General features: G+C 31.7%; 1 protein-coding gene across 9 annotated transcripts in view; it reads left to right on the top strand.

Annotated features, from left to right (window-relative positions):
- LOC108905661 (diacylglycerol kinase theta) overlaps positions 1-13,641 on the top strand; it is a 111,378-nt gene that overhangs the window by 68,919 nt on the left and 28,818 nt on the right. For 5 of the 9 annotated variants that reach the window (XM_018708623.2, XM_018708622.2, XM_018708618.2 and 2 more), the window contains exons 2-9: positions 1,781-1,860; positions 3,672-3,774; positions 4,488-4,708; positions 4,817-4,988; positions 7,481-7,606; positions 8,258-8,395; positions 11,911-12,163; positions 12,273-12,466. In XM_018708623.2, the coding sequence (XP_018564139.1) occupies positions 1,781-1,860; positions 3,672-3,774; positions 4,488-4,708; positions 4,817-4,988; positions 7,481-7,606; positions 8,258-8,395; positions 11,911-12,163; positions 12,273-12,466 (1,287 nt within the window). The remainder of the gene's footprint in view (positions 1-1,780; positions 1,861-3,671; positions 3,775-4,487; positions 4,709-4,816; positions 4,989-7,480; positions 7,607-8,257; positions 8,396-11,910; positions 12,164-12,272; positions 12,467-13,641) is intronic. The other 4 variants (XM_018708625.2, XM_018708629.2, XM_018708619.2 and 1 more) reach the window with 3 other exon arrangements.

The raw sequence follows: 13,641 nt of genomic DNA, 5'->3' as shown, positions 1-13,641 counted from the left end.
TCTGCTCTCGTTACGCAAAACTTGCATATCTGGAGACATAAAAATCTCCATCTACATACCTACTAAAAATCTCATCAAAAATCATTTTGGACTGGGTTACTACAAAATAATGTACTGGTCCACACATTTTACCTCACCGAATCAATTCAGCCTTATGTCTTCAACTTTCAAATTTAAATTTTCCATTGCCATTGCGCGTTGATATTCCGTTAACAATGCATTAATCAAATTAGTAGTTACAATAAGATAATGCTAACACTATGAAAGACGAATGTGTAAATATCTGACTGAAAAATTCTCTGAGGAGTGGACTGAAAGGGGTGGTCCCATACTATAGCCTCTTAGACAGGGTTCGTAGCGGCCGGGAAAACCGGGAATACCGGGAAAAGTCAGGGAATTCGTTATTCTTCATAAAAAACAGGGAATAGTCAGGGAATTTTAAAAATATTCATGAAAGTCAGGGAATTTAATGTTTGTAACTGGAAATTTTGTGAAAGCCGGCCCTGTGTTCTTGAAAGAGAAAACTATTTGTGGTTTTGAAACCTTTATAAGAGGTTCTTAGGGTATAAAAAAGATTATGGAGTCCAATCAAGAAAAAATTTAATGCATAAACACCAATTAGTATGTAAAAATGAACTACAAGTGACCTGGATTTTATTTTTATAAGTCAGGGAAAACCTGGAAAAGTCAGGGAATTCTTCATTACTTTTGAACTATGAACCCTGTTAGATAATCAGATCTAGATGGCATGGATTTCTTTTTGTTTTTTTTTAAACAAATCAATGAGGAAGACCAATCGAAAATCTTTCCACTCTTCTTATTCTTTTCAAACCTTTGAATCAAATCCTAAAATCATGGGCATCAATTTTGAGACCCCCTGGTCAAATAAGGAACTATTTCGTTCTACATTTGTTATAAAAATATAATATGGTGGACGTACAATTTAAAAAATAATCACTGAAGAAATAAGCAAAAAGCAAAGTGAGCATAATCGACACGTCAGAATATCAGAGATACATTTCCTTATTCTGACAAAAATTTGAAAAATCCCTGGTAGCAAAATCTTGCGCAAGACACTTAAGACTGCTGTGTACCTACTGCTGAAATCAGCAACTGCAAGATTCATTGTCAAATTTTCTTGATCAAAGCTTTCAATGGATTTGATTCAGGGCACTTGAGCACAAAGGGGTAAATTAAAGCAAGTGACTATGTTGCAGACTTACATTAGAATTAAGTAAGACTATCATATTGTACTTGACTTATACTAATTCACCCCTTTGGACTCAAGTACTTTTGGTTAAGTCTGGTGTAAGTATTGTAAAAAAGTATCTCGCATAAGAAACGATATAAATTTCGGCAATACACACAAAACAATTTGACACAATTCGGCTATTTCAAGTAAACTTGAAACAACTTGTATTAGAATTGTACACGATTGTGCTACCAGGGATATTTCCTTATAACACAACTGGCAAAATGTAGAACTTATACAACCTGGTTAATGCGACCTAATGGTCATTCTGTTATATTTTTTATATGGTTTTACCTATACTTTTTTAGTAAGATAGGTATCTAAATAAAATTTTCAAAATCAACGCATTTCAAGATTTTCTTTAAAGGTCGATCAATAATATCTGGAAAATGGCCCATGAGCCGCATTATATATTTTGGGAAAAATTAAATGACAATTATATACACATAATAATCATTTAGTATTAAAGGAACTGTGTAAAATCTGTCATGGCAATGTTTATGGTTAAAATTAATTAACTTTTTTCAGTTTGCAACTTCGTAGTGCATGATCGCTGCTTGAAGACTGTGGTGTCCCCGTGTTCCAGCGTCGCCGCCAGCCTCATCAAGGTAAGAACATGTTATTTTTCAACGGTCTAATACTTTTGGTAAATTTTTAATAATTTCAATCAGTATTGAAAACATACAGGGTGTTCCCGAATTAATTGAAAAATATGAAATGATGGAAGCCTGCTTGATTGAACAATTTTCGAATCTGTTGCCACATCATTGGTTTAGATTTCTTGAGATTTTAAAAACAAACTGAAACTAAACATTAAAAGAAATCAATCGATGACATAGCAACCAATTCGGGAATTTTTTGACCGTTGACCATGATTCATATGTAATTTTTTCATCCATGCTTACCCTGAAAGTTACGGCCTCTTTTAGTTGGGGTAGAAATCATTATTTATAATTTTACTCCAATAGAAGAATTAATTTTTAACTATAGATCCTACCAATGAAATGTTATTGTACTAATCAATATATTTCTTCTTTTTTTTTTTGGTCCTCCGCATTCACCTGATATAAACCAAATCATTTGCCTTTTTTCTTAATTCATTTATTTTGTTTTTTAAACTTTTCATTTGTCTTGCAAAATATCTGTATCTACTTTAAGTTTTGAGTAAAAATGATATCTGTAATCTGCTTGACATTTTTTTATTATTACCATTACCAAACTGTTGTGTACCAATCAAGTTTAGTGTTCTTTTTGGGAAAGGCTTGCTTGGAAGAATCTTGTTTCTTCTTTTCTCAGCTATTTCTAGGACACCCTAGGTATCCAAATATACAGAGTATGTCTACAGTTAGGCTGGATCCACGTGCATGAGTCATCACGGATCCGTTGTAACCACGTGATCATCAACATCCAACTGTGAATCAGTAAAAGTGACTTGACACTCAAGGTCAAAGCGGATTGAATGTTGACGCTCACGTGGTTACAATGGATCCGTAATCACGCATGCATAAAGATCCAGGCTTAGGGTGGATAAGAGGCATTTTTCTTTATTGAAAATAATTATAAAAGAAACTTTACTTGTTTTTATGGTAAGGTTACCATGGATGACTGTAAATTTTCATGTAAGAGTAAATTGGATTTATTAGTATTAGTATTAATATGAAAAATGCTATTAAGTGAAGTTGTTATTTAGAATTAAATGGTACTCAGTATACAAATATTTTCTTTTTTTTTAGTTTGTTCATTTAAATTAATTTATTATCTGATCATCTTTACGATTATAATTTAAGCTTCTGTTACATTAATCAATGGAATGACAAATCTAGGATAATCCTTACTGTTGCCGACAAGCCAAAATTTTATTTTGACAGTTTTTTCAAAATCAATCTTTTTTTATTACAGAACAATCAAAGTTGGCTGGTTTATACCTAAATTGAAATTTTCACACAACTTTTGATTATAAACAACCTTCTTTTATAAGTTTTTCTTCTTGACATGCAAACATAAAAATTCTCTTTTACCACCTTATTTGATTAATGGCTTTTCTTCTTAAATAAAAAATTAAGAGAGTTTTTCCTCCTATCAGCAGTAACGACCGGGGACATATACTTTTTTTGTTTTGGGTGGGTATTTTGCCACAATGCAAATAAAAGAATATAAAACCAAATATAGATAGAGGCTTATACCACAAGGATCAGTCATTAGTTGCTTTTAACAAACTTATTTTTGCCGATTTTGAGATAACCTCTAGATTCTTGTGGCGTAAAGTGATATTTACCTTCTTTTTTTATTAATTGTGGCAAAAGGCCCAAAAAAAGAAAAACTATTTAAAAAATGCCATGCACAAATAAATACTTTTGGATGTCTTGATAATTTCTTTTTCATTCAAAATCTAGTCCTAATATATCTTTTTCTTTTTCAGAATCCGGTAGCTCACTGTTGGTCGGAACCTTTCCATCATAAGCGGAAATTTTGCAATGTCTGCCGGAAAAGATTGGATGATAGTGAGTCCATCCACTGTGAAAGTAAGTTTTTTAAATAAAACAATGTAACACAATTTAATGAACACCAGACGGAATCATTAAATAACAGAAATTTAATAAAGTGTTACAAGAATGTTTGTTTGTCTTATTTTTTGACATAGTTAATCCTCCTGCTTTTTAAAAAGATTTTGAAACAGTTTTTAACCAACTCATTTACAGCTTGTCATCTGTAAACTTCTGCTGACCAATGCTATTTGAAAGTCTGACATCACTAAATTCGAACAGTACTATGGATATTGCAATACCTCAAATTTCAGAATATTTAAGTAAAGTTTTAAGAAAATTATGAGAGTTGACATTGTTGTGAGGCAACAACACTCTTTTTGAGTGAACCTCCAGGCTTTTCGGTCTTATCACTAGCTTTTTTCACCCAAAAGGGAATCTTAAATTTTTTGATATCATGAGTTTACATATGAAAATGATAAAAAAAGTTGTGCAAGGATGGTTGAAAGTTGCACTAAATACCTGTGTCTAATAAATCAGGAAAGCTACGTCGAAAGGTAGGACACAAGCAATTACTTTATGCTCTCTTAAACAGTATTATTATTTCTCTATATAAATTAATTAACCTTATAAGAATTATCAAAGAAAATTAAATTTTGTACTAGTAATTGATGTTACTTAATTCTGCCCTGATTAGAAATACCTCGCTGTTTGTGATAAAAGAGATCAATTTAAACAATCGTCGTTTTCAGTATGTGAATACTTCGTGCACACGGAATGCCAGGATTTCGCTGTGGCTGACTGCAAGGAGAACGCCACTTATCTTCCGGGTAAGCAGCTCGTCTACGTCCACCACCAACATCACTGGCGGGAAGGCAATCTGCCAAGCAACTCCAAATGCTATGTCTGCAAGAAGACCTGCTGGACTACGGAATGCTTGTCGGGCTACCGGTGCGAGTGGTGTGGAATGACGGTATGTCAATCATTGTTTTATCAGTTCAAGTATCAGGAAAAAGTTTTGTAATTGATTTTTTAATATATTGTAGACTAGTGCTCAAAAATACATAATTATTTTTTCCAGTGTCATGCTGCTTGTCACGTGAACGTAACAAGCGAGTGCACATTTGGGATGCTGGAACCCATCTACCTGCCACCGCATGCCGTTAGCATTCCAAGGACCGAGGTACCCATGGAGGCCATCATTGGCGTTCAAGTTAGGAGGAAGGATACCCTGTCTCGTGAGTATTCATGTCGTAAGTGTTGCTTTTGTATTGGTTCTAATACTCATTAATTTATTTTTACATATGATTTGCTGCTGTAGCTCTACTAGCAATATAATTTGACATTCATCTGTTTTGTGCGTTGCCTTTTAGCAATGCGTCTTAGATAATAAAATAAATTTTTTTTAAATTTTAGTAAATTAAATACGTTACGCTTGTCATTTCAAGGGTTTTTATGAAACATCACCATCTAAATAAAAAGCTACTTGTTTGCAGTGAAGTGGTAAAAATGGTGCAGTGTCTTCACTATACCCCATATCATAAAACGTGTATTTATTTATGCTGGTATGTTTTATTGCTTCACTCTACTTTTATTTCGTCTCATAACTATAAAGTTATTCTAAATATTGGGTGACCCAAATTATAATATGATCCCTATTGTTCCACATTAGTGTTAAATACTGTAAATGGTAATATGTGCAGCTCCAACCAAAAGTCGGCAACGAAGTATACAGTAGCTCCATAGCGGTTAGAGTTGAAAACTATACTGTTTCTGACTCTGAAAATTAATATTGATAACTTTCTTAAAGAAAGCGTGCCAGGTGTCAAGGCAAATTTGAAATTAAATTGTAGTATTAAGGAAAATATGGAAAATGTCTGTAATGATTTTTATGAATTATTTTTAGATAAATATATAAATGTATTAATTAAGGTTTTTCTAAATAAAAAAAAAATTAACAAAGTAAGAAATTGCTGAGAAATAAAATAAAATCTATGAATATAAAATTTAAAAAATTAACACAATTATATAATGCATTTTTATTTTACCTGTTCCTAATAACATATTGAAAGTGAAATTGTATCATGCCGTTTTCAATAATTCATTCTTTATTTATTTTCAATGCAGACTAAATGACATTATTCCAAGTATTACAGATTTTTGAAAACTGATAATCGTTTTATTCTATTTTTAAAAACACGTAAATCCTTTGATGAGGCAATTCCAGGCATTTTTTGATGTTTAAATGTAAATTCAGAATCTCAACTAAGGAAAAAATGCTTGTGAATACATTTATGTATTGAAATTAAAATACCTATGTAGTTTTATTCCTTCAAAGACTAAATTTAAAATTATTTATAATAAAACCGACAGATTTTATATGCTACTTTATTTTATTCTGTGACCATATAAAAGAATAATTATTTCAGTAAAGGCCTATCGCTTATTTGTAGTTATCGACATATTCACATAATTACCTATATAAACCTTTCTAATTAAAATGAAACTTGCAAGTATACTTATAATATTAGACTATGATACGAAATTTGTGTAGTTTTGAACTGGAACGATTTGATAGTGCTGTTTCGGCGGTTGCGTACATAATACATATATGGAAACTATCAAAAGCTGGACATATTATCATTAAGAGTATTTGATAATAGCGACTTACATAGGACATTAATAAAATAGGCAAATGTACTAACTACTTAAGGAAATAATTTTTTATCACTTCCTGATTAACAGGAAATTCAACTGATGATGTTGCAGTTTTCAACTGATTGATTCTCATCATAGTTGTGAGCCAACCAAGGCATGATCTGGTTATTTTTTGTCTTAACTACAGACATAGAGTAAGTAAAAGTGTGATACAAGGTATGAGAAAGTACTACATCTATGAATTGTCACTGCTGCTACTCAATAGGTACCTAAGCCTTCGATGCAGCCAAATGACAGAAAGTGACCTGCAATTTTGCAGAAAACAATTACTTTACAAGCTAAAGCCCTGGCTAGCATTGAATTATACCCACAATATTTAGTAACACTTTACTATATATTATATATCGCACTTATGCTTACTCCACGTCTATATTTTTGTATTGCTGAAGGTACATGCATATTATACAACCTAATGTTAAAAAACAATTTGCTTTTGAAATTAGTTCATTTCTTGCCTATTTTACTCATGTCCAATAAGATGTCATTAACAACTGGAAATAAGCTACAGAAACTGTGGTTTGGCTCACCCAGTACATTTTTCAAACAATAGAAAAACAAAGATGGTCATTGATAACTACAACATAAATTACTAAAAAGTGTTTTAAATGCCACGTCAGTTACTTGTGAAAAATATTTACATCTTGAAAAAGTATTAAAGATAATTTCCAGCTGCCTATTTAAATTTTTTTATAAACTGGTCACTTTTGAGTTATAATTTACCATGTTTTATTTGAGAACATAAATATTTTTTCATACGTATCTTCATGCAAGGGTGATGTGCTGGTATTGAAAGTTAAATTTTAAATATCTATTTACAAGAAAATGGCTTTTGGCTGAAAGAACCATATTGAAGAAATAAAGAGTCCGAAAAGCTATTTTGAACTAGCAAGCTCAATATATTTTCCCAATTGCGGTGTTAGCCTCAGAATGTTGTTTTTATTTTCAATAGGTTAGTTTTCTATATTTTAAGTGCTTTAATTTTCTTTTTAATTTTTTATTTTAAGATAACAAGGGAATGATTTTGCAGTCATCAGTGGCGATAGCGTTAGGCGGAGTGCTTCTTTATCAAGTGTTCTGAAGCGTCTTTCTGTTGTTTTGCCGAATACTTGCCAAGGCAAATGCCAGCCGCAATTGTCACCCCCTTATGTTCGAGGTATATTTGGTTTGCAAAGTTTTTTGTTTGTTTCTCTTAAGGTTTGGCACTTCGCTCTTGTGTGATTTTCATCAATGCTTCTTCTCTTGCAATAATTATGTTTATACTTATATGCAAGCCGTGTCTTAGAGATGCACTAACTTACTGAATTATATTTTGAGCTTATCTACAATGAAAATAATAATTATTAATGGTGTTCCTGAGTACTAAAAATCAATATATTCATAATTTTTTGTTGCTTAATATATTTTAATACGCCCTCCATTTACTCATATGATGCAAAAGTTAATTAATAATTGTTGATTTTCTTTTTAGCAAAATTTTGTTTGAGACCAATTTAATTAATAATACATTTTGGAAATTTCAAATAGCAAATCGCTTTAAGTTAACACCCTCTTTCTGACTGTGGCAAATTAAATTCTCTTTAATTCCATGTACATATTTAAAAAGTATCTATAAAAAATCTAATTATCGCGCTATAATTGGTAACTTGCAATTTTAACAATTTGTCTGAAATTGTTAATAATATGGATATTAAAGGGTCACAAGGGTCATTTTTGCATATAAAATATGTAGTGAGTAATACGTTTTAACTCCATAAAGAATTATGTACTGTTGTATAATACAAATATGAATTATTTATTTTTATAGCACGGAGTACCTCGGAGGAATTTAGCAGTGGGGATGCTGGTCGGTATAGGGATTGTGAAGAATACGCACAAATTCATGCACCAGGACGGGATAGCCGGCAAGATAAGCAGAATAAAAACCAAGAAGAACGTGACGAAGGTAACAATATTATGACGATTATTAGTAGAGAGCGGACAATTTGTGTCTTTAACCTTGAACATAGATATGTCATTCATAAACCTAGATACATTATCCATGACGCAGTGGCGTGTCGGGTATGCATCGGAAATTTACGTGATAATTCACGAAAATACCACGGTACATACATTTTTAGGTGTTGTAAAATATTTAGAAAATCAGAAATTATATACTACATATTTATTCAATAAAGTTCGGTTAAAAATAATGTCGTTCTTTTAATTGGAAAATAGGAGTCAATGTAACGAATATCCTCAGGCGACGCACATGATAGAATAGTCCAACTCACGCTCCATTCATAACAGGGCTGCAGTTTGAATTCTGACCAATAGGAATTCGATAAACGCAACCGATGTCGACGGATCCACTAGAGATGGGCGCGAGTGTTATTTCATTTCTTTAGAACTAAATTAACTTAATTATTTCCTCGTTATTTTACCTGTTCACATGATTTATGGATTTTAAATAAAAGGTACAAATCTTCGCGAGGATAATACGGTATATTTGCTATACATAATAATTATATTTTGCATAGTTTATACACAATACATTTTTGAACGCATACACATCTCTACCAAAATTTGACCTATTCTTCGGGTTAAAGACACACATTGTCCGCCCTCTAATTATTAGTATTCATTTAATTTAAGACCGTATTTCAAGGTACAGACTATCAGTACTATGATTTAAAAAAGGATTTTGATTAATAACTTTTTTGTTTATTAATATATTTAATTGTAACTTCGCATAGATTTTTTTTCTGCAATTTTGATATAAAAAAATTTAAATATGTACTGGAAAAGTACTACTTTTTTACACACACCTATAATTCAAATGTAATGTTTCAAATGTAATGTGTTTTGAAGCAAGCATATTTCTTGTATTTTTCCGTTTTTTTGTCAAATTTTGAAATAGGACTTAATTTATGCAACTTCCTTGGGTATGTAATGTCGACTCATTTGTTGATTTCTAATTTCTGTGAAGCGATAATCTATTTGAATCTATTTTCATTTTGAAACTATCAACAAAAAACTAAAAGTTAGAATATCTGGCATTACTTCACATTATACAAAACCTGCGTTAATAAAATAAAACTTTAGCATTAATAAAAACTTAACTGAGCATAAATAAAAGAGTAAACCATGTTGTGTGACATGACACCATTATAATCAGAAAAATGTGCTGAAAAATATAAAAGTTGATTTTGATGCCTGTAGGAAAAAAAACTTCAATCTTGTTTCTCGGTCTTGATGATGCTTAATATGACAATGCAGTGTGTCCCATTTTTCAGGTTAACACCTCTGGCAATGTGAGAAGGCTGTGGATTTTCCGCAAGCGAATTTTTTTACAAATAGTACCCTAAAAGGAGGTTATATTCTACTAATCATTTTAATGATGTAACAAAAGCCTGGCCTACTATACGATTTTTTAAAAGGGTCGTTTTATAATTAAAAGTTTTAAATTTATAGTGTCTGTATTTTTTCTTTGTTCGATTGGCACTTGTTTTCACTTTCATGGCAATCTTTGACCTGCTTATTATAATTTTAAGCTGTCTGATTTTTCAAAGTTTGGCTCCACATAAAAGAACACTCAATAGACATTTGTTGTTCAAATTTGGTATATGGGTATTTTGAACGGTGATAAAATTATCTTTTTGATAAAAAAAAATACCTAATACCACTTTCTGGAAAAACGACCCTTTTAAAAAATTGTACTAGACCAGGCTTTTGTTACATCAATAAAATGATTAGTAGAATAAGTATAACCTCCCTTCAGGATACTACTTGTAAAAAAAAATTGACTTGCGGAAAGTCCACAACCTTCATATTTCCAGAGGTGTTAACCTGAAAAACACTGAATACTATAATTTTCTACAAAAAAGTATCCTAATAATGTTTGAGTTTAAACCACCTCATTTTGTTTTCGATTAAAAAAAAAAGTACCTAAAACCAGTCAATTATTTTAGTTTTTTCTAATTGTTTTTATTTTGTTCAGAATGAAAAAAGGTAGATCAAATTCGCCGTTAACAGGTTATTCATCATTAAATTCTGCAAATGTGTCGTAATCTGAGCATTGCGACTTAAAAAAAAGGTATACTATAAAAATATTTTTATATATGTATTAGAAGTTTAACTCGAACTACCGAGATCCAAAATGACAGAAGGCATGATGCATGGAAGTTATAAATATTATCAAAACCAATTTCTTCCACTGAAAATTACTTTCTTTTATATCAAAAATATTATATCCTCAACCAAAGGCAACAACGAATCAGTGTGCAATACAATAAAAATACTAAGTGAACATCACATAAAATATTTAATTTTTTGAACCAACTTCTATCTTATTTCATTAATATAACACACGGGTCAAGCTGTTTGCTGCCAGAATGTCAGTTTTGCAAATATAACGGGAACCTTAATTTTTTAATGGACTATTTTGCAGAACTTTTCTTATAATTACAGTAATGAAATCTGATGAGTCAACTCTTATAACAAAGGAGATCTAACCAAAAAGCGTACCATAAATATAACATGTTAGACAAACACGTACTTGGTTGCCTTGTAACAAATAGTGACAGTTTATTTTTCTAACACATTATGTTTATTTCACACTCTTTTGGATACAGTCCATATGATATTTGTTAAGATATAATTCCAAGAAGACCCCTGCATCACTTTCTTGGAATTAACTGCCCAGCGTAAAAAGACATTGGCAGAAAATTTCAAGGCACGCCCTTGCCGTGGTAAATTATTACAATAGTTCCCATAACAGAACTTTATTGGCTTATTCTTTTCTTGGAATTCTACCTCAAAAAATATTGCAATGACTGTATGTCACTTGTTCTTAAAAATGTGGATCATTTCTAAACTAAAAGCAGCTTATATAAATAAGTAAAATTAAAAGAGTAGATTACAAAATTGTAGATGGTACTATTCTGTCACATTTACAGTGACCTTCAACTTAAACAATTTTTTTTTAATGTAATCAATAATATTGCCAAAACTATTAATCGGGTTTACTTAAAATGTCACAGAATAGCAAACATAATTATTTCTTTAATCATTTTTTTTATCACAATTTACAGCAGTAATAAATTAGAATAGAACTATTAGGCTCATGTAACTGTAGCCTCCTAATTAAGCTCCACAGTTTTAACAGTGATTGCTTCACACTCGGATAATGCACAGGCTACAATCTCCTCCTCTTACTTCTGGCTGAACTTACATCCAGGATAATTTACTCAAATGTTTCCTAAATCTGCAATAACCTGTTGACAGTTTACTGTTATTCCTTTATTTTGATTCAGTAGGTCCGCCATCAGTCAGTCACGGTCTTTTAAAAAAACTTGTACCTACATATAGTTCTATTTTGCTTGTCTTTGTAACAATTTATTTATTCACTAATTCTATATCAATATTTTTAACTATTCTTTCACATTTACTACTTAATTAATTAATTTATTTTTTTTTCAGAGGTTATAAAGGTTTACGACGGGAATAATTCCCTAAGGAGACGGATCTTCAGAACTATCGTGGTGTCCAGGCAAGCTCCCTTAAGTCAGGTGTTAACACAGGCTCTGAGGGCGTTTCATATCACAAAAGACCCAAATTCATTCCATCTAACAGATCTCTACTCGCAAGATGAAGCCGTTCTGCAAGATCCTACTCCCGTCTTAAGCGTTCATAGGAAGGAAGGAAAGCGGCCAGCTGTTTTTCTTAGATTTAAGTAAGTATTTCATAGATGTTTCCACGTAATTCAAACAATAGTTTAAATGACATTACAACTTAATATTTTTTAATAGTCTTTTTAATGAGTGTTAAATTATTCCTTGTAGGGACCGTGATAATGATAAAGGTGAAGTGCGCGTCTATCCCGGAAAACTCCAAGTATCTCAGGCATTCTGCACCGTGCCTGTGGATTCAAATACGTCTGTTGGCGACCTCATCCGAGAAGCGCTTAAACGCTTTGGCCTTGAAAACTATAACTGTGAAGACTATCGTTGTAGTGAAGTACTTCTGGATAGAGGGGGTAAGTAATTCCTTTTTACACTCGATTGCCACTTATGAAAGTCTACCCGAATGTCATTATTTTTTGCCAACTGTTACTATTTGGTCCAATATCTGAAGCAAAGTCTATTCAGATTCATTATTCTTTTATTACCTAACATCTCTGAAAATTCACAGTCTGAAAATTTTGTTGAACGTTTTTTTGTTTCAACAGTATAGCTAGTGCTCATATTAAATTTTGTTGTTCCTTATCTGATACCAGTTTCCTCTCATCAGTATTAACCTTTTGATGTGGCTGAAATACATTATAATTGACTGTTATTGTTTTTAGTGGTTACTAGTGATTACAGCAGTGCATAATTTCAGTATTTGTAATATACGGTGAATGCAAACAGTATGATGCAGCGGCAGAACAAATGTACATGAATTGTATATATTTGTATTGCTTGTTCAAAGACTTAACCAGTTCTTCTTTAAAGCAGTACCTCTCGATATAAATCAGAGAGAGTAGTATTTACAAGACAGACCTCCACTCTGCTCTTGCTGTATAAGAATTTTTCTCGTACTCTGGACCTAAAAATTGTATTACCTACCAGAGATTATGTTGAAGATTTATCACTTTGGACTGAATCTGCATCATAGACTGTTAGACAATGCCAGGACATTTTTGTAAATGCACATAGTTCTTTAATTTAACAGGCTCACTTATACAGGTTGCCCCTTAAATAATGAAACACAGAGCAGCTATAGATTGTCAAAATAAAACTATTGAGCAAACATGTTGTAGTAAATGTACTGTACAGGGTGTTTTATCTAAAATTTTTCTTTTAATTTCTAATGATTGCTCAAGAAGTTAGAGATATTAAATTAAAAATTTAGGGAAATCTGTTTTAAATGATGACAAATTATGAAACGTAAATGTCTAATAACTAATAGGGGGCGCTAGTAACTTTATAGAAAATTACAAAAAAGGGCTCAAACTTTAAATGGTAACTTTATGGCTATTTTTGTTAGATATTATGGTGTAACTATTTTTAAAGAAAAATAATATATTACACCACAAGGGCCGAAAGTTGAATTTTTGGCCCTGCTCGTCATGATGCCCTCGGCTTCACCTCGGGCATCATGACGAGCAGGACCGAGATTTCAACTTTTGGCCCGTGTAGTGTATATGATTTTTCTTCATAACCGGTTGAA

Source organism: Anoplophora glabripennis, unplaced genomic scaffold, assembly GCF_000390285.2.
Source record: "Anoplophora glabripennis isolate ALB-LARVAE unplaced genomic scaffold, Agla_2.0 scaffold156, whole genome shotgun sequence".
Classification (NCBI taxonomy): Eukaryota; Metazoa; Arthropoda; class Insecta; order Coleoptera; family Cerambycidae; genus Anoplophora; species Anoplophora glabripennis.
The sequence above is the reverse complement of the archived record's forward strand: the minus strand, read 5'-3'. Positions and strand labels throughout refer to the sequence as shown.